Raw genomic sequence first — 21,253 nt, 5'->3', positions numbered from 1 at the left:
ATAGTATGTATCTCATTTGTTTGCCTTGCTGTGCCTCCCCTTGCAACAACTACCCCACTTTGGGAACCACTGCTGCACGGAGTGGGTCACTTCCTATTTCATCCAGAGTAGGGTAAGAAAAAAGTCCCTGATGATATCTTCAGGCATTTCCACTAAAACTTAGCTCAAATGGAAGGAGCTCCTCAATTTAATTAATACACCTAAGGCTCTGCAGTGCCTCAACTCTAAACAATTCTTCACAGCGGACTGAGGATGGTAACAGACTAATAAAATATAAATCACGTCTAGTTAGAGGTCTCTCACTCAGAGAGAGGGAGCGAGAGAAAGAGAGAGAGAACTGTTAAACTGATCTAAAGACTGAGGCACAGCCGACACACACCAATTCCAAACAGATGAACACATCTAAGAAAGACAATAAAATGTGTGTGTGTGTGTGTGTGTGTGTGTGTGACCAGAGGAAAGAAAAACATTAATGCTTGTACACACTAAAAGAGTGTGTGTAATTTTGTGTATGGCATGGAAAGTGGGTGCATCTGCTATAGCCATCAACATCAAGGACTTTCTTCCTCTCGCTCCTCGAGATCAAGTTCACAGTATTGTTCATAAAATAACATTTGTTCTTATTAATATTTTCAATATATTTTATAACTCGTCCCTATCTTGACCAAAGACAGTAAACTTAAAAAACAGTAAATTGACACAAACTGTGCATTACTATATATATATGTGTGTGTGTGTGTGTGTGTGTGTGTGTGTGTGTGTGTGTGTGTGTATACCTGTCATGTAATAGCAGTCTCCTGACTGCAGTGGTAAGGCCAACCCCGGTGTGTGGATGTCCCAGGCCACCTTCAGCCCCACGCGCCAGCACACCTTCTCTTTCTCACCTTCTTCTTTACTCGTCCCTTCATTCCCTCCTTCCTCCTCTTCCTCTTGGCTCCCTCCTTCTTCATCTCCCTTTTCTCCTTCATTTGAAGTTTGTCCTTCTTTCTTCTCTGCCACTTTCACCACTGTCGACATAAAAAAGTATGCAGCAGTCAGGACTTAGGAATTTAACTTTGCAAACGCAGCATAAGTGCCGATCAAGGACCTGATATTTCTCTGTCATTCTGAACGGGGTTAAAAACGGTTCTTCAAAGTAAGAATTCATAAAGCTACAAAGAGTCTCATCCCAATTTAGATCAAACATGAATATGAAATAATTCATATAGACTGTTGTAAAACGTAGCATTCTCCTGCACGCTTCTGTATCATTCCACAGACGTCTGTAGACATGCTGTCAGTCTGCAGTTGGTCCCATGCTCTTATTTAGAGTCCTGGATCAAAGCAGATTTCTCTCTGCACTTATCGCCAATACCGAAAAACCTCTGGGACTTCTGTGTATCGTCCAATATTATCAGCCAGTCCATATTGATCAAGCCCTAGCTTAAATTCTAGATCAGCACTATTATACTGCCATTTTTAATAAATATAGGCTGCAGTGTTTGGAGTAAGAAATGACTCTAAGGCCATTTCCTTCTTTTCAGCCTTGTGAAGAAAAAGGGTAAGAGCAATAACCAAAGAAGAAAGCAGAAAGCAAAGAGTACAGGGCTGATATCCTTCAGTAAAATCAATACTAAACCCCTCTCAGAGGCCTTGTGCCCAGAGCAGGCCTTTCTCTTTGCTCAGCAGGGATAAATAGTAACTTAATTTCAGCCCCACGTTCCCTGACACAGCTCTCAGAGGGCCACCAGCACGAAGCACATCAGCAACTACTCAGGATTCGATCAGAAACATAGCTGGACAGCTGTAGAAGGCACCTCCGAATCAGGTTTTGTTTTATAGCTTATTTCAATCCTGAGATTTTCTACATTAAAACAGAGCAGGCTAATAAATGCTATTAATTAATGCACCGTCTTTAAAACACAACAGCAGGATACATTTGTAAGCAAGCAAGTATACATACTTAAGAGAATTTGCACAGGCTTTCTTCAGATTTTATAATGTATTTTGTATTGCGAGTTATATTTTATAAATAAGAAAAGTTACAAAACGTTTAGGGCATTGTGTTGTTTGAATAAAAGCTGAATCAGTTGTTAGGATATTGCACCTTTAAAAGCTTAGCTCTTATTGCAGTTTGGAAGAATGCAGTAAACAAGCAATCATGGAAAACAGCGGTACTATGTGTATGGAAGTTGGTAGCTGAATGTGAGTCGATGCCATATTGCACCTTTAAAAGCTTAGCTCTTCAAAGGATCTTTGCTGAGACATGGAAAACACGTTAAACAATGGGGAAAAAAAGAGCAGGCACAGTGAAAACGTGTTTGTGAGAGCAGGGCAGCGTTCTGCTCACTTCAGAGTGCATTACTGCATTACAAACCAGATCGATGGAGGATCCGGTCCAGAGGGGCAACAAACAATGGAACACGTGCGCATGCTAACGCAGAAATCTTGTACAGAGTTGTAAAGAAGCAGAAGGGTCCTCCTGGTAACGATTCCATTTGGCCTGGTCTGCAGAGCTTCAGAGTACCGCAGCTGGTGTGTGTTCACACAGGAAAAGCTTTTGTCGGGAGAGGAGGGGAGCTGAGAGGTCAATTTGGCCTCAGAAGAGAGCGAGAGAGAGAGAGAGAGAGAGAGAGAAAGAGAGAGAGAGAGAGAGAAAGAGAGAGCGCAGCTGAAAAGTAACTCTGCGCAGCCACACCAAGGCCCCACTGCGCTCGGCTGCGTTTGAAGAGAGACCCCAGCGAGGCCCAAGGTGAAAGTTGCCGGTAGATGCAGCAGGTGGTTCTCTTTAAAGAAACACACTCTGTCTGAATAATACACACTTTCACAGGCCGTTTCTTCAATAGCTGCTAAATAAATACGTCCTCGCTGAGCTACACTCTGCTTTACTTCAAAGCTGCTTTCAAACCATGTGCAAAAAGTTCTGGCACATTTCACATTGTAAATACACAGCCTATTTCTCTGAGTCCTCACCTTCAGGTTTGGTTTCTCCTGGACAGCTGTAGCTGTAGACTGCCACTGGCGAAAGTGGCACCAGGTTTTCGTCGTGGTGCCAGCCCACTGCCATCTTGCCCATGCCATAGTAGGGCTCCTCCTTCAGCTGGGTCATACCAGCCGGGTCCATGTAGTTAACAAGCGTGACGTTAAACCGGACCGGGCCGGAAACCGAGGGCTTTGGAGGAGCCGAGTGCGAACAGCCCTGACCACTGTCCAAATCTTCTTCCTCTCTCTCTTTCTGCTCCTCTTTCTCTGTTTTTTCGCCCTTCTCTTCCAGAACCCGGTCCTTTTCGGCTTTTTCGGTTCTACTCTCCTCTTTGGAGATGTCCTGTTCTCCACTGTTCTCAGTCTCGCTGTGTTTACGTTTGACCCCTCGAGTGTTCCTGTGCTGCTGGATGTCCGTGCAGAAGTACTGGTTGAGCTCCCACAATGCCTTGCAGGCACTCCTCAGGTCTGGGTCGCAGCAGGGCTTCTCACTCTTGCCTTCGTCCTGCGGCTGCCTCTCCTCTTCCTCACAGTGCCACGGGATGGTGAAGAGACGAGTGTCCAGGTAGCGGTAGGTGCAGCCGGGCTGGCCCACCAGGGCTCTGGACACGGCCGTGAACACATCCCTGTCCCGGACCCTCACCAGGTCTCTCAGGAGACAGCCGCGGCGCCGGAGAGTGGTGAGTGCGGACCTCACTCGCTCATGAAGATCCTCGGGGAGCGCACCAGCCTGCCGCAATGCCAGGCCCGAGTAACTGGACTCCCACTGCAAAAAATACATATCACATCTAACATTACACACCATCCAATAGATACATTAGATTGTTATTATTTTTATAATTATTATTATTATTATTAATATTATGGAAGCAGATATACTTACTAGCTGTTGGAAGCCAGCGTCAGACGGTGAGAGAAAGGGAATCCGCTGCTCTCCCAACTCCTGCAGGAGCCGACGCCTCTGCATAAACACAGAGGATGAATAACTTTACAGTACATTTTTATATGTTACTAAGGTATTACTATTCATTATTCATAACATAATTAGTGCAAGAGATTAGCACTAACAGCCACCAGCTATCGACTGTTTTTTTCAGCTTACAATTTCTGTGGTTCACACACACACACACACACACACTTTTGTTCTTTTGAAACAGTTAGTTTCTTTAAAATAATTAACTGGACATTTATTTTGCAATCCCTGACAAATCCTGTGGGTTCAACATTTTGACATTTTGTTGGGAATATAGTACGTACACACACACAAATGTGTGACGTACAACTATTCCCACTCCAAGCCACATTCCCAGAATCCTTTGCAGCTTTTTTCCTGTGGTGCTGCCGTTCATGAAGGTGTCAGGTTTTTATGGCTCCAGCGGGCAGCAGAGGGTCTCCTCTCTGCCGCGTAAAAGCCCACACCCGTCCCTTCCGATCAAAGCACTTTTCATTGGCCCCGCATTCCATTCCGACCTGTAAATCCAATGGCGACCGGCATAAAACCGTGATACTCAAATAAATTTCACAAGGGCAGTGGTGCTTGGGCCCCTACACGCACACTCTTACACACACACTCTTCACTTCTGCAGGTGCACCGGACGCCTGATCAGGTTGAGGGGGTTGGGTATGTCAGAAAAGGGTCAAGTGACCCTCACTCAACTCCAAACGCTTACACACACCTCTCACCTAAACCCCCAAATAAGCTGGTAGAGCTCAAACGCCATTCTCTTAAGTATATGCACACACCACTGCAATGGTTTAAGGGAGAAAGGCACTCATATATATTCCCAGACATTTACTGAGGCCTGCTCTCACATTTCAACAGAGCTAATAATGCCAGCCCCCTAAAATAAGACTTAAATAGCCTGAGTGAGCGCACTTTTGCACAAATGGGCCTTGACTTTTAGGGCAGAATAAAACGTCCTGTTAATAACATTAAAGCAAAAGGCACTAAAAAGGTTATGTCCTGGTTTGAGAAAGGACACAAGAACAAGAGAGAGTAGGGCTGCACAATATGCGGTTTGTTCATTGTTAGAGGAGTATTAGCCTTTGCAAATATTTATATCACACAAGGCAATTATGCAAAAGATACCTCTAACCACACACAAAGTGCTTCATTTAACAAAAACAGGGTGTGGATAGAATCGGTGGAGCTCTGGTGACATTCTCCCAATATTTCAGGTATTAAAATAAAATAGCGTAGTAATGAACAAAATAATGTAGTCAGAACAAAAGCATGTTTCTTGACTTTTTATTTTTCTGTACAGTGTGAAATCACCAGCTGTTGTTTACATTGTGAAATGGTCAGAATATCAGATTTACAAAAATGAAGCTGCATTTATTTACTTTGAAATTTAAGAGGGTTATTTTTTTTTCTTACTACACTTTTACCACAGTACACTTCACTAATATTCGGATCAAAGGTATAAAAGTAAGCTCACAATGACACACAGTGTCTCCTTCCCAATCTAACAAGCTCTTGTATGATGTACTGACCAAAAGATTAAGAAACAATTTCAAATAAAAGAATTCTCTCCTTTATGTGTATTTTATATGTGCCGTATTTATCTATATTATCTAGGGATGCAATAGGATGGGGTTTTGGGCTGGTAGCAACACCAAATATATATCATAATATTTATATAATTTTGATGACCCCTACATAGATACAGGTACACACACACACACACACACAGGACTGTGCCAAAGTTTTAGGCACATGCAAAAAATGTTGGAAAGTAAAGATGACTCTAAAAATGAATGAATTATTTATTCTTTATGAAATAAAAAGACAACATTGTGCAGTAAACATTAATAAACAAAAGAAAGAAAATTTTCCTAAAAAAAAATAGGGTGCCTAAAACTTTTGCACAGTAGCGTATATATACACACACCAAAAGAGGTTTATATTTGACGATGATGTCATGTTTCTCTTTGGTTCTTAACAGTTTTCTTGTTTATTTCAATATCAAAATATATCATATCGACTGAACTTTAGAAATATATTGTGACATAAATTTTGGCCATATCGTCCAGCCCTATGCCTGCTCTTCCAAAACAGAAAATGCATCATCAATCATCAGTTTAAAAAACTGGTCAAATCTGCACATCTCCCAGTACAGTATCAGTCTTTCTCCTAACTCCGCCCGTCCCCTAATTCCGGCTCTCTCTCTTCGCCAATTGCATTGGGTAAAACAATAAAAAACATAAGTTCAAGCCTTAGTAGGGCATTTAAACATCAGTCTTGCAAGAAATCACGTATATAAACAATATTTAAGTATCTCTAACAGTGTTGTAATACTTTGTGTGCAAAACTGCATTTCCATTTCGCAACAGATATTTCCCTCAGTGTAAAAGTTAGCTTACCATTTTTCCTTTCCATTTTAATGCTTACATGTAGAGTACGGATACCAACACAGGACAAACGTAATCTCATTGTGAACCTCTCAAAACCACTGAATGTTGTAGCAACTGTCTCGTTTGACTGTCACAAGCAGGGGAGGTGGCCGAAGTTATGGGGCGGTAATAATCTTAGCAGTATTGGCACCAGCTTAAACAAAAGTGTTTTTATCTAAAAACATATTTTCTTTCAAAGTCTTGGACATTAATCTACACATATTTGACTCCTGAAAACTGTTGATTTGAGTGAGTAAAGTACTTCTATTTATTTACAATTAGCTAAGATTTCCAATATTGTAATTAAAGTGGCCGGAACGTAGCGGTAATTACGCTAAATACCGATATAAATCTGTTATCCTCAAGTATAAATTTAGAAAATAACCACAGTAGAGCATGTTTTTCTCACTGAACAGGCTTAAAGTCCCAGGTCTGATTTTGAGGATACCAATCTTATGTCAAATGAGATATCGTTTCTCTACAATAAGAAAATGATAATTGTCCAGTCTGTTGGTCTGTTGTGTAATAGTTATCGTGAGCCTTAGCTGTAAGCGCTGCAAGTTGAAACAGTCTGAGAAAGGCATAGCCTTTGAATGGCTTTATGTGAGGAAGCGCAGGGGAATTGAAGGTTTCAGTTATTCCATTTAGAGCAGGATAAACAAAGGCAGATAGGAAGGATGCAGACGGTCAGACAGATCTACAAAACAAAATAACATGCACTATTCATGGCCAGCCTAGGCTCAAAGGCCTGGGGAGGGAGAGCAAGAGCGAGAGAGAGAGAGAGAGAGAGAGAGAGAGAGAGAGAGAGAGAGAGAGAGAGAGAGGGGGAGAGAGAGAGGGGGAGAGAGAGAGAGAGAGAGAGAGAGAGGTAAGGAGGAAGTAAGAAAGATGCTGGTGTCAAATTTCATCTTATGACAGAGCTCAAGAGTATAAACAAGTGCCAGTGCGTGTATGTGTCTGTGGGTCTGCATGTGTGTGTGTGTGTGTGTGTGTGTTTCCCTGCCCAGTGCAAATGCTGCTGCCCTGATATAAAAGAAATACGTGCGCGCACACTCACACACAGCTGGGTCAGATAGCAGAGTGCTTGTGCTGGGCTTGAAGAGCAGCAGCCTGTCACGCACATGTCAAATACATCAAGCTGCTCACAAATTCCAGCGAAAACAGGAGACAGACCAGCTTCACTGCGCAGATGGACTCTGAAGCACACACATTCTCTCTTACACTTTCAAAGTCCAGACATAAATCACTGCACGGACTGATTTTGGGCCTGATTTCCTCACATTACAACCACTAACTGAAACTTAGTTAAAAATGAATATACATAATAATTTTTTTAAAAATATGTCAAAACTCCCAGCTCACTTCTACAGTGCAAGATCAACAACATTTTTAGAGCTGTTCACATAAAGAGGCCTTCAGAGAAGCTTTAGCTTACAACTCTCAAGTATCTTGCCCTTAGCAGGAAATCTGGGTCGAAGCAGATCTCTCGATGAGGAAATGAATGCCGTTTTCCAAAGCTTTTATAGATGACAGCATGTCATATAGTGTCAGAAACCACAAGCGGGCAAAGTTTAACATCATTTGATACAAAGTTTGCTATTATAAGTTTCCCATAGCTTTTCCCCATAAAAAGCGCAAAAGTGAAGGAGCAAATTTCAGACATTGAATGTAGGCACTCTCTTACTGATTTCACCTTCATCTCCATGAAAAAGGAATAAAATGAAACACTCATATGCATATGATCTTAAGGTCACCATGCCAAATACATTCATTCATTCATTCATTCAAGTGCTTATCCAGTTCGGGGTCGCGGTGGGTCCAGAGCCTACCTGGAATCATTGGGCGCAAGGCGGGAATACACCCTAGAGGGGGCGCCAGTCCTTCACAGGGCAACACACACACTCACACACTCACACCTACGGACACTTTTGAGTCGTCAATCCACCTACCGACTGTGGGAGGAAACCGGAGCACCTGGAGGAAACCCATGCAGACACGGGAAGAACACACCAGCACATCACCCAGAGCAGGAATGGAACCCACAACCTCCAGGTCCCTGGAGCTGTGTGATTGCGACACTACCTGCTGCGCCACCGTGCCGCCCATTAGGGGTATAAATGAGTTTTACTATAGGAACTAAAAATTCAAACCTTTATGGTAATGGTAAAATGGTTCTCAGCTGGCAAAATGTGTGCCATTCTGGCCCCATAAGTATTGCTGGCTTAGAACCCTCAAACCTGGGATACAAGCAGCACAGACAAGAGACAAACAAATTACTGGCGTTTTTGCCCTCATGAGAAACGTAGTTTATACAGTGCCTTCCATCTTCCATCCAGTTATGTAATGGCTGGGCTGTTGGAACAAGTGAAAAGGGTTTGTTCTTAAAAGGTTTGCAAGTTCACCGGAACCAGCACAAGCAGTGGCACTTTTTTGGCTGGAAATGTAGTGTGTATTCCACAGAGTGATGGAGTACAATCCAATATCTATAGGATGAATTAGAGTGGCTTTTGGGATCCAAAAGTAATAATCCAACCTGATCTCATTAATGTTCCTGGACCCGAACACAGTCAAACCCTCACGGATTTGTGCCGACATAAAGTGTAAAATATTCCCAGAAAAGCCTACTTATTAATGCTCTTGGCTTCCGTAGAAATTTGGCCATGAGATATACCAGATAACCATAAGCTGCATTTAGGCTATGCTTTGTGTATACACTTTCCACAGAGCTACAGCTTTAATGTGCCTGTGTGTAATATAATAGAGCGCAGTGTTTGGACTGCACACAGTTGGAGCTTGTGTGCCACACATCGCGAAACTGCTCCAGCCCTGGTAAAGTCATCCTGAATCAAACGGTCTGACAAGAGGCCAGGTAAAACTCACAATCCTGACACCTAGAGCAGCTCTGTCTTCAAACACTCTTGCTCCAGTCCTCTCATTTGGCACAGGGGTGCAGAATGTGTGCCTTGGGTGTCAAAGGGAAGGATGGAAAGAGAGGAGGATGTGACGAAATGCAGGAAGAGTGAGGGAATGCCCTTCTTTTGGAAGGAGAAGAAGTAAGAAAGGAGCAGGGGGGACGAGGTGAACACCTGGGCAAACAAGAGTGGAGCAGAGAAACGTGTGTAGCTCATACTGAAAACTCATGGTTGACAGCATGGAACTGTCCCGTGAAAACGCCGCACCTAAGTGCCATTACACATGCCTTAAACACACACACACACACACACACACACACACCTACTCACACACAAGTTCAAACAGAAATACAGTCAATGTGTTAGCGTTTCTAGGTAACGGCAAACAGATCGACTCTCAAACCAAAGCTAAGTGTTGTGATGTCCTCATTTCAAACGGGACGCACATCAGCCTCTTAATGCTTTATTCATATGACGCTTCCCCAGGAATATATTATGTTGATATAAGAGAATCTCCGCTTTGTCTCCTTTCATTCCACCACATCGCATGCCTGTGCTCTCTGGTGTTTCGTTGTTGTTATAGAAACAAAGTAAACAATGTGATATGCACGATCAGACGAACTACCGTTTATATACACAATGTGCAATCAATTAGGTTAAGGTGAAGAAGCTCTCCATTACCAATGTTATTCAGCCAGTGTTAGGGTGGGTAGCTCTTCCCAAGAAGAAATTTTGATACTTGTGCTTTGACATTTTTATTTTTATTATTTATATATATATATATATATATATATATTTTTTTTTTTTTTTTTTGGTCCCTGTTAGAAAAGAACAAACACACACATACACACTCATCTTCAACAGAACATCTAATAGAAAACAAAGCGAACTATTCTTTTTCTTGTAGATGCTCTGCTCTAACAGTCTCAATTAATTATTTTAATCATTTAAAACCCCTTCTTTATTTAATTGTTTGTTTGTTTGTTTGTTGTTTTTGTTGTTTATCTTTAATTTATGCAGCCATGTCATTGAGAACGTATTCTTATTTACAGTGGCAGCCGGGCAAGCTGAAGGTCTACTTGAGGATAAGAGGATAAAAAAGATATTTAAAAAATTAAAAGCATAACAAATGAAATGAAATAATTAAAATCCCTTAAATCAAACAGAACTCAAAATCTACCCAATCTTAACATGGGAAACTGTCATGGTAAATGTTTCCTCTATAATGCTGTTGAACGACAAATGTATTCATTATAAATCTTTTATAAATTTTTAGACCATCTTCCAATTTCAACCGCAACATTAATCAAGTAAAACAATATATGTCCTGTGTTCAAAATTTACTTAAAGTTGTGAATATATCTAGCATGGTAATGCATTTTACTATGGTAAAAATGATAGATGTAATAATTATTAAATATTAATGTTAAATGTTATAATTTGGTCCCTTAAAATGTAGTTGAATACATAAAGAAGCTCTTAAGACTAGCACTCACTATTCTGCTGGTTGTGCACTATCTGTCCACAAACGACTATCTGCCAAGACGACAATAAACAGAATTTCTGCTTAAAAAAAAAAGCTAAAAGCATATCTCCTAAAAAGAATGCACCTGTAATAAAGGCTTGGGTTGACACAGTGAGGACTGAAAAGTTAGAGCTTGTATTTAGTTGTAGAGGCTTCTGTGTGATTTTCTGACACTGAGAAATGAATGACTTGTGTTTAATGGCTGTTTTGACAGGAAATTAAATAAATGAGCGGGTGGTCTTTGACTTTTGCACTGTACACACACTGTGTCCAGGTACTGTAGAGGCCTTAGTGATGAAAAATAGCTGCAGGGTCAGGCTCCTGCCTGTGAGAGTTGTTAAGCAGCGAGGGGCCACTGTTCATCATTGTTCATTTCACTTCCCAGCAGGTCACAGACAGGTAGAGGTTTTAATATTCACTCACATCCATCCATCTACCAGAGCAAACACACACCCACATGCACACACTCACGCACACATCCATCTACTGCAGAAACACACACAGGACAACATACAATAAGCCTGGATATTAATATTCACTGATGTCCATCCATCCAGTTGAGCTCCACCTATACTCTATTTCAAATACAGAGAGAGAGAGAGAGAGAGATTGATTCATCAAGTCCAGCTTAGAAAGAGTGATGGCAGGGCCCTGATAAAGGTGAAGAGAAGTTGTCAGCTACATTGCAGATGTTTTATCAGCTACATGCAGCATAATATGTGCTTACAAAACACACACACACAATGGTCACTGATTAACCCTTAGGCACATACTATCTACATACTAGGTCCTCAACAAGTGTTGGCTACCTTAGAAAGATCATGAAAATCTTTGTGTCTCCATACACACAAGCACACACTCACACACACAAGTGCTTTACCACCTGGGCATGTGATGGCAATATCTGCACACTCTCCTTCACCTACAATCAGAAAAAAGTTGTTTCTCACAACAGAGAGGTATAAAGGTTAAAGGTCATCAGCTCTGGTGTAGTAACACAGTCACCAAAGTTCATGGGTTTTGCTTCTATGGCCTACAAGTCTGCATCTTTGGTCAAGCTGAGTGTCTGTCTTGAAGAACGGCTGTGAGTCAGTGAACAAAAGAAGCCAGTGAGTTAAAGCAGTAGTTCGCTGGAGACACAAAACTGCTCGACTGTCTAGTGTTTCACTGAAGTTACTACAAGAAGGGCTTCAGTAAATGTGTAATATAAGTTTGGAAACCACTGTTGAACAATCTACAGCTGGTGTTCTGCTCCTACTGTACCGAGCTGATTAATGACACTGAGTTTGAAAAGATGTGGTGGTTCGCTTCCAATATCTTGACAGTAGTATCTGCTATCCCTCACCCTGTCAGCTTGGTATGGCATTATGACTGGGTGAGACATATACTTGCTGGTGGAACTATAAGAATAGCTAAAAACCTGAGAGATAATGGGATTAAACAATGCAGAAGTATTAATGTTCTGTGCGATTCTGAACTTGGAAAGTCTGTCCAGAGATTTCAGCTGTGCTATATGAAGTGGTTTACAAAAATGTGGAAAAAGTGAACAGATGACTCACTACAAGTGAGCAAGATCAGGTGTGGTGTTCATCAAAAGAATGAGCCTCAAGGCTTGACCTCTAGCAGTTTTAAAGGAGCTAAAACCCAGCATCTGACATTATCAGTTCTATAGAACAAGTGAGATACAGAATGATAGAGAGAGAGAGAGAGAGAGAGAGAGAGAGAGAGAGAGACTTTGATTGTGCTTGTGATTCACACACAAAGAGTCAAGGAGAAGTCATCATCATCCCCATGTCCTTTTCTCGCCCTCTTTCTCTCTCTTCTTCCCACATTCTTCCTCAACGTTCAATCCCTTACCATCTATATTCCTCTGCCTCTCTCCTTCTCTCTCTCTCTCTCTCTCTCTCTCTCTCTCGCTCATTCTCCACCTCCTCCACCAAAATCAATATCCCGCTGCAAAGTGCAGTGAGCCCCAGGGAAGTGAGTGTGGTCAGGGCAGGGCAGTGCAGGGGACGGCAGGGTGGGCGTCCTCTAGGGCCTCCTACAGGCACAGAGTCAAGGACATGGTCCAGCCTGGGGCTTGCTCAATCTACACATACACACACACACACACACACACACACATGCACACGCACACTCTCTCATCTGCAGGGCCGATCAATAAGCTGCTGAGGCATTAAATTTTGGCTTGGGGTACCGTCACGCTCATTAGTTTCAGCCCAGCATCACAGCACCATCCTATCACACTACACCTGCACCATTCAGACAAAAACAATCATAACACTCACTTTAAACAACATCAGTGTAAAGATCTACCTTGCTGTCCGTACTGCAGTTTTTCACAACAAGTTTCTCAAAATGGCAAATGACCACATGACAGAAATTACACTCAACACTGTTATTAACTGTAAGATTATGTAATACGTGCATGTGAAGCAGATTTCAATTAATAACTCTTACATCTCTCAGGGAAAGACCCTGAAATACTAATGAAAATGTCAAGTAGATTAAAGTCTGGAGCAAAATGTGATCACCTGCATTAAACACAGTATAAACTGTGTAAAAACGTTATTATATAAATCACAAAAATGACACAAAATAGTCATTAAAATCATTAGAGACAGAAATAGGTCTTAGTTCTGACTTGCTAAAGAATATCATACAAAGCCAAATTGTGTCACAAACAATAAAAAATATAGGATAAAATAAATTAATAAAAATATAAATAATAGCATAAAATTAACTTCAACTAAATGCAAAATGTAAAGTAGAAACAGAAAATAAATCATACGTTTAATAGAGAAATGGTTTGTAACCCACAGAACCCTACATCGTAACCCTAATGAGAAGCTGGGCATGTGAAATGGCTCACGTGTGAGTGACTTGGTGAGTGTGCGGTGCGCTGTGATGGACTGGAACCTACTCCTATCCCACATTGGAATACAAGTCATGACCTGCATCACACTGTATAAAGTTGTAAAGACCGACATGAAAATCTTATGGCATTTTGCACAGTTATAAAATACATTCATAAATCAATGCATATTGTATCTATTCTGCTGCCCCAGAGGTGTCTGTATTGAACTTAACTAAGAGGCTAAACAGTGTTAAATGTCTATTGGGAAAAACAGGTAGGCCTTTAAAAGAAATTCCAGAGAACTGCATCCTAAGTTTGGTCTGCTGTTGATAGGCCTTCAGGCTGTCGTTCCTAATCTAAAACGAAAGCAGCTTCTACACCTCTGGACCCACAACAATCCACAGTGTTTATATGGTTTCCCTCCGGATTCTGCAAAGACGACTTGTCTGAACGGCATTAGCCAAATCCAGCTACACATGACAGATGGAATATGCTATTTTTCACCCCCCCTCCCAAACCAACTCCCACCCCCCACCCAATCTTTCCTCTTCTTCAAGAAGTAATCTTGTTTCTTTATTTATTTCTTCTTCAGTCAGCACGAACAAAAGAGAATACTCTACCAGGGATTGAATAACTTAATCCTCTTTCTGCCACGGCGCTAGCCTGAGCACTGAGCAATGACAGCTTAAGGCGAATGATGTTTGCAAACCCACCCATTTGAAAATGTAATTGCCGGTGGCATATTGAGTAGCCTGCCTTAAGCACTTAAGTTAATATGAAGCCAGTGAAAACAGAAGTGACACTAACGCGATGATGGGTGCGTGTGTATATGTGCGTGTGTGTGTGTGTGTGTGTCAGTCTTAGTATTTTGGTACAATACACAAGTTCACTGATACTGTCCAGGTTTGTGATGTGTTAACATTGACATTCTATTGTGCTCCTTGTGCTGGCCAATCGAAACCAAGGGTTGAAGAGAGATAGACCGACAGACAGAGAGAGAGAGAGAAAGAGAGATAGAAAGAGAGAATAAGAGCATTCATGATGTCCAACTGCCACCTAGTGACAACCGATTGACCGTCCACCTACAGAGCAGGGACATGTAAAAAAACAGAGTAGGACAGCAGCCAAAGGGCATGACAGGACAGAAGGAGAAATGTAAAATATTTATATATTTACATATTCATCTCTTCAGGCTCCTTCAACACTGGAATCCACAACTATCAATCTGATCTGCTGTATCTAAAAAATCATCTAAATTTGTTTAAACATTTCCATCCATTACTATTCATATTTTCTTGTAGTACCTTTTTCAGAGTCTGTCTACTTGTCTGGTGTGTTTAGTATGTTACATGCCAAAGAAGACGCAACATATTCCCAATATTCCCAAATATGCTTGGTGCAATTATGTGATCCTTACATAAGTAGGGCCAAAGGGTGACTGTGCTATGTTTTTCATTTCTGCACAAGCCTTTCCAGGTCATGTAGTGCCTCTCTAAAGTCAACAGTCAGAGGGCATTGCCTTGTGGCATTCTAGTTTAATTTACTCAAAAAGGATTCACAAAACATCAAACTTTCACAATTTTCCTTCACATTCTAAGTATCTGATCAGTCAAGACAGGCTGAGAGCCCAAAATACGCATCTTTAGCTTTGCACTGGAGTTGTGAGTCTAATGCCACAGTGTATTTTTACAGCGAGCATTATTTCATGTGACCCAAAAATGTCAAATTTCAGATATTTTCTTGTTATATTACCTGGGCTAAGCTGCACCTTACATCCAAACACTGTCACTTACAAACACAAACTAATTTTCAGCAAGCACAAATCATTTTAATCCTCACCACTAAAAATACTGTCTGTGAGGACTGGTGTGACAGCTCTGTGATTGGTGGCAGTGAGGAGAAAGGGCTGTGATTGGTTGACGCTGCATTCAGTCACTATATGGAAGTTTACTTTTCTCAAGAAACAAGATGGTTGACCACTAGCCTAAATCTGAATTTTTGACATCTGCATTTTTATTTATTTATTATTATCTGAATATTTCACCACCTAACAATTTAATAATAATAATAATAATAAATCTGTGGACAGTTTTGCATAGCCAGTACCAGCATATGTTTTAGGAAACCTATACTGACACAGGGAGAACACATCAAACACACTAATCCTCACAGACAGTATGTTAGGGTGAGAATCCAAATAAATAAATGGAAATGTAATGACATACTACATTAAAAATGTCTGCAAGCTTTTAATTGTACTTCTCCAATAATGATTTCCAACATTTAAGAGCAAATGAAGGGACTATGTGACTTGCTGCTAAGCAACTTATGAATAAAGCTTTAAGAATTAAGATGTAATCATTTGCAAAAGTCAAATAAACAGCCATTGTCAGGCTGTTATTAAGCTTTAATACCCATTTATCAGGTAGTCATTCAATAAGGCTGAGTTGCCTCCAATGGATCAAATCATCACGGTGAAATGGAACGAGGACGAGATGACTAAATGAAAAGAGCGTGTGTATTGACATTCTCCTTAGCCTCTCTCCCTTTAACAGCACCTTGTGTTCAATAATAAAGACAGAGACAAGGCTGAGTCAAGAGTGCTTTGGCCCTCCCCTCACACACACATAGACACACACACATACACACACACATGCACATGTGTGTATTCATCGGGGTATAAATCATGGCTTGTGGGTACTGTAGGGTGAGAGAGATGGGAGTTGAGGGCGAGGGTTGAAATAATGCAGGTGTCAGCGAGGATCAGCCCCCCATTATGCTCTCTTCAAAAACTATTCATCTTGCGTGTAGTCAGTGGCCTAGGAATAATTACTCAATCTGACCCATGTAATGCCGCATGACCAGCGGTCAAACCTGGTCAATTCCAAACCATAGCCTGAGCCGAGGGGGGCAAATTATAGCCTTCTGGTGACTGAACTCATATCCTCCCCAAGTCATCACAGACACACATGCATTTACACACACACACACACACACACACACACTCTCTCTCTCTCTCTCTCTCTCTCTCTCTCTCTCTCTCTCTCTCTCTCTCTCTCTCTCTCTCTTACATAGCATGTACCAATATAAGGCTACAAGGTTAAAATGCACTTAGCTCTAGTGAAGCAAATGCACTATGCTGTAATGCACAAAACTGAGCAAAAGTCAGAGCCCACTTATTTTCCAGTCAAAATGGGCACAAACCTGCTACAGATCCCCAAAAAATCCATTAATTTTTTGTCAATGTTACTGCTCAGCACTATGGGTCAGAAAGAATGTGCAGCCTTCAAGAACACATTAGTAACATGACTGAGACGAGGGGATACAGATGCAAATGTGGATTCTGTTAACAATAAGCTAAACACATAGGTAACAAAAACATTAAACAACTCAACTTAAACGCATGTATTCATGAACAGTGACACAATCCACCATTGCAATAACACAATGACTGACCAGACCAAGACAATAGCTGGGTTTTGCAAATGTTTTGCGCAATAAAGAAATATCATCAGAGAAAAACAGCAAAATGAGTCGATTTTCCATCCACTGCACATTTGGGAATAAACTTCAGGTGATGTAGGCCCCTGTGATCAGTGCAGGCATCCAAACAAGGGAGATGAGTGGGTCGTTTACATCAAAAACTCACTTTATATCAAAAATCTTGATTTTATATTTATTTATTGGGCGTCTGTGTCGTTCCTGTTGTATAGAGCTTATAAAATATATAAAATGCTTTGTGGGCCCTGACTTTTGCGCAGTGCTGTTTATCTACAATATTCCACGCAGGCACTAAAGTAAAAAGCTCGGGTGGTGGTGTGAAAACAGAGTGGTAGAGGTAGCATAGGAAGGAGAGTCGCAGGGAGTCCGTTAAAAAGTCTGTGGTCGCGGGATCAGTACGGGGCTCCGGCGCGCACTGTGGCGCATGCGCAGTGTGTATAAACCACCAGTTTATTCGGAAAACCCTTTTCCATCGCATATTTGCGCTTTAGGAGCTAATCCGAACTCCTTTGGCCTTTTTGTCCGTTCAGGTTTCTTTTTTTCATGCGCATTTTCATAATTGCAAAGTCATTGTATGGAACCCACTCTAATAACAATGACAATGGCGAGGCTTTTAAACATAAACATAGCAGGGAGCAAGCGACTGCTGTCACGTGATCACCAATAGCTCATTATTGAGGCGTGTGGCTAGAGGAACATGAGGGGCAGCACATAAACTACCCTAGAACCCAGCCGTCACAGAATGTGCTTGGAATTACTCATGAAAGTTTATTTTTACCAAGGTTAAATAATATTTGCTTCTGATTGGCTAAACGAACCTAAGTGTGCATACCCCTTTAAGGATGACGGTACAGGTGCTGACATTCTGATGTCACTAGGCCGCTGAGCAAATGGGACTAGGCTTATTTGAATCAAGGAGTCATCTCTAATTGAATTGTTCCCGCATAATAATGAGATATTCATCGAGGCACAGAGGACTGCAATGACAGTCTGCCTCTTGTGATTTCTTAAATTTAAATGAAAAGAGGATAAATCCAAATAATCTTCTAAATATTAACAAAAATGTGCCACTGAGGTCAAATATATTGTCCACCATATACTTATGGTTTTGTTGAGTTCATATTGACTATGACACTGAGCTGGCCTAGCAGATACCAGATACATCAGCAGTACTGCATGATGGATCAAATAGTGACTGATCTACTTCAAGCAAAACATCACAAATATATATTTGCACATGTTATGTATAAAGGCTTAGAACAAAACAATCGATCACAATCCCTAAAAAGCACCTTAAGGTGATGCCGGCTTGTTATAACAGTATATATTTTTGTTTCACCCACTTTACAGGCTAGTTATAAACAGCATTTATTTTACCCTGGGCATATGTGTCAGCTTTAAAATTGGCCCAGTGTCAGAGTGATTAAGTCATTTGCTTCGATTCATGAAACCACAACATTGCACTAATATTAAGCATGGCTTCCAATACTAAATTCCCATCTATGTAATTACACCACTTTACAGCGATGGTTAAGCTACAAGTACAACATCATTTCATCTGTTTTGTAATAGTGGTTTTTAATTACATATTTATTGCAGAAACTCATATTGTGATGGTGATAAAAATATGATTCATCAAGCAGCAATAATAAACAAGTTGAGCGTTCATGTTAGATTCTCTCTCTACAGACAATAAATGTAACGTCATACAGGCCATAAACAACCTCATATCACACAGCGAGATGAACCCACCTTATGTGCTTTTAGATACAGCATCAAACAAGCTCCAATAAACTAACTATACTTGTCAAAGCCCAAGTTTTAAAAAAAATGTTTCTTTGCATCAGCACCAATTTCCTGCTGAGAAACTACAAAAACAGGCAGATATTTACGACAGTCTCCTTCTTCTTTACTGTCAAAAGCCTTCAGGCAATCGTGTCAGACAGCGACACACACACACACACACACACACACACACACACACACACACACACACACACACACACACACACTCAATTATCTCCTGTTTACCTTTCATTCACTGAATACATTAGCCGATTGAACCTCAGAATAAATCACCATCATGACAACAGAGAAGCTCCTTTGCTTCTGTCATGGCAACCCTGATTACCACGAATGACACAAGAGGGGGGAAGTGGGGGGATGATACATAAATTAATTAAAGTACGAAAGGAAAAAAAAAAGTAGCGAATTAAAGTGGCTACATCTGTCAGGGACTAAGCTCGATGTGGTAATACCAGTGTTGGAACATTTAAACCCTTGAAGTTAATGATCCGCTGTGTAATTGGCAGTGGAGGAGAAGGAGGATGACGCTGGATCCTGTTTGAGCTGATAAGGCAGCACATACACACACACACACACACACACACACATATATATAAATACACCACACCAAGTACATTGAGGCAAAAAACACAATTTATAAAGGCTCCTTATTAATCCCTATTGTCGTCGCAAAGCAGTGGAAGCACTTCCGACACTTCCAACCAGTGATAGGCTTGAGCAGGCTGTCGAAAGAGTGAAACGCCGAAGAAAGCAAGAGCGACGACAAATCGGGGGGTTAGATTAGAGCAAGCCATACGTGGCACCATTCTGGCTGGAGACACTGTACTGTCACAGTCCTGGAGGGGTGTGTACATGTATAACACACACATACACACTTACAGAGAAAATAGTAAAACTGCATAGATGGATTAGAATGAGAAACGCTAATGTCACTGTGTGAAACATATCAAGGCCCATTGTGACTACAGCTTTAAGAAAAGGCCAGAGACAGGTCCTTTTCTTCTCAAATATTTTCCCCTCCTGGCTTAAGTTCCTCAGTAGCAGCAGTAGCACAAGGCAATTAATCATAGCAGGGTAAACTATGACATATTATCAGATGAGGATGCAAACACTTAGCAACAAAGCAAATTAAGTTAATATTTGTTTAAGGATGAGACAGGAGCAGAAGCAGACATAATGGCAATAAAGTTGACTGAGGTTTTGGCTTGGCTCATACGGCAAAGCCCCAAAGAATATTCAGTTGGTTTAATGCTCAATTATGACACCCCACTGGAAATACAAGGTAACCACTTTCAAATCTGTGTCTACTTCTGTACTATACGCCAGTGTCACACTGAAATCTCTCACATCACAGATACTCTCATAGCTTACACAGCCTCAAACCAACAAAAACATTCCACAGCCCCCAAGTATGCTGGGACTGTTCCCTTTATACTCACCCCACCGAGAGCCAAAGAGACAGACAGACACACACACACACATACGAGTGCTCATCACCTTAGCAACAGCTCCTGACCTACCAACCCCTGCTGGTCTCCTTCAAATATCTGACCAGATAAACTGACAGATATAGAGAAGGACTAACAGAAAGACAGAAAGGCAGCATTTTTATGCAAGCCTGATCATGTGGTTGACAGTAGCTTTGGGTAAACTTATGGCCAGTTGAACAAAAAGTGTGTGAGAGAGAGAGAGAGAGAGAGAGAGAGAGAGAGAGAGAGAGAGAGAGACTGTCTGAGAGAACTTGCTTTTGACAGAGGAATCATGACAAGCACCCCAACAACCAGTGGGTCGTCATTCAGGGTCTTCTGTGTGTGTGTGTGTGTGTGTGTGTGTGAGAGAAAGACAGTGAGACAGAGAGACAGAGACAGAGAAAAAGACTTTTATTGGTCAAAGGTTAAGTGAAGAGGAGACAGTGTTGAGAGGCAAGTGTTATGCACCACTGACCATTCAAGTGCACCTTTTCTCTCTCTTCTCTCCAAATAAAACCGCACTGCTACACAAACCATGCTCCTGACAGACTGCCCGTCAAACTGTCGGCATGGTGATACCAACCTTGAAATACACGAGTCAAAGTTATGCTGAAAAGGTGAGGGGGAAAAGAGAAGAAAATAAGTGCCTGCCAAAGAGAGAGGTCCAATTTAGAGTGGTTCAAAGACTTGATTCAGTTCTGAAAGGCTTCATGTAGTTCATGAGTTCAGCTGAGCTATAGCAGAGAAAGCAATGAAGTGTCCAAAGCTGTGATTATCCAAGACTAGTCCTTGAAACGTAGCCTGTTATATATCCACAATCTAAAACACT

At 41.3% G+C, this 21,253-nt stretch overlaps 1 protein-coding gene across 4 annotated transcripts in view; it reads right to left on the bottom strand.

Annotated features, from left to right (window-relative positions):
- Nucleotides 1-21,253, bottom strand: part of LOC136678730 (alpha-ketoglutarate-dependent dioxygenase FTO-like) — a 183,272-nt gene that overhangs the window by 148,160 nt on the left and 13,859 nt on the right. For all 4 annotated transcript variants that reach the window (XR_010796491.1, XM_066656844.1, XM_066656845.1 and 1 more), the window contains exons 2-4: nt 3,845-3,922; nt 2,953-3,727; nt 777-1,007 (exon numbers count right to left, since the gene is read on the bottom strand). Coding sequence is in view for 3 of the 4 variants with exons in the window: in XM_066656844.1 (XP_066512941.1) it covers nt 777-1,007; nt 2,953-3,727; nt 3,845-3,922 (1,084 nt within the window). In the remaining variant the exon portion in view is untranslated. The remainder of the gene's footprint in view (nt 1-776; nt 1,008-2,952; nt 3,728-3,844; nt 3,923-21,253) is intronic.

The sequence above is a fragment of the Hoplias malabaricus genome, chromosome Y, assembly GCF_029633855.1.
Source record: "Hoplias malabaricus isolate fHopMal1 chromosome Y, fHopMal1.hap1, whole genome shotgun sequence".
Taxonomy (NCBI): Eukaryota; Metazoa; Chordata; class Actinopteri; order Characiformes; family Erythrinidae; genus Hoplias; species Hoplias malabaricus.
Note: the sequence above shows the minus strand (reverse complement) of the source record. Positions and strands in the feature narration are given on the sequence as shown.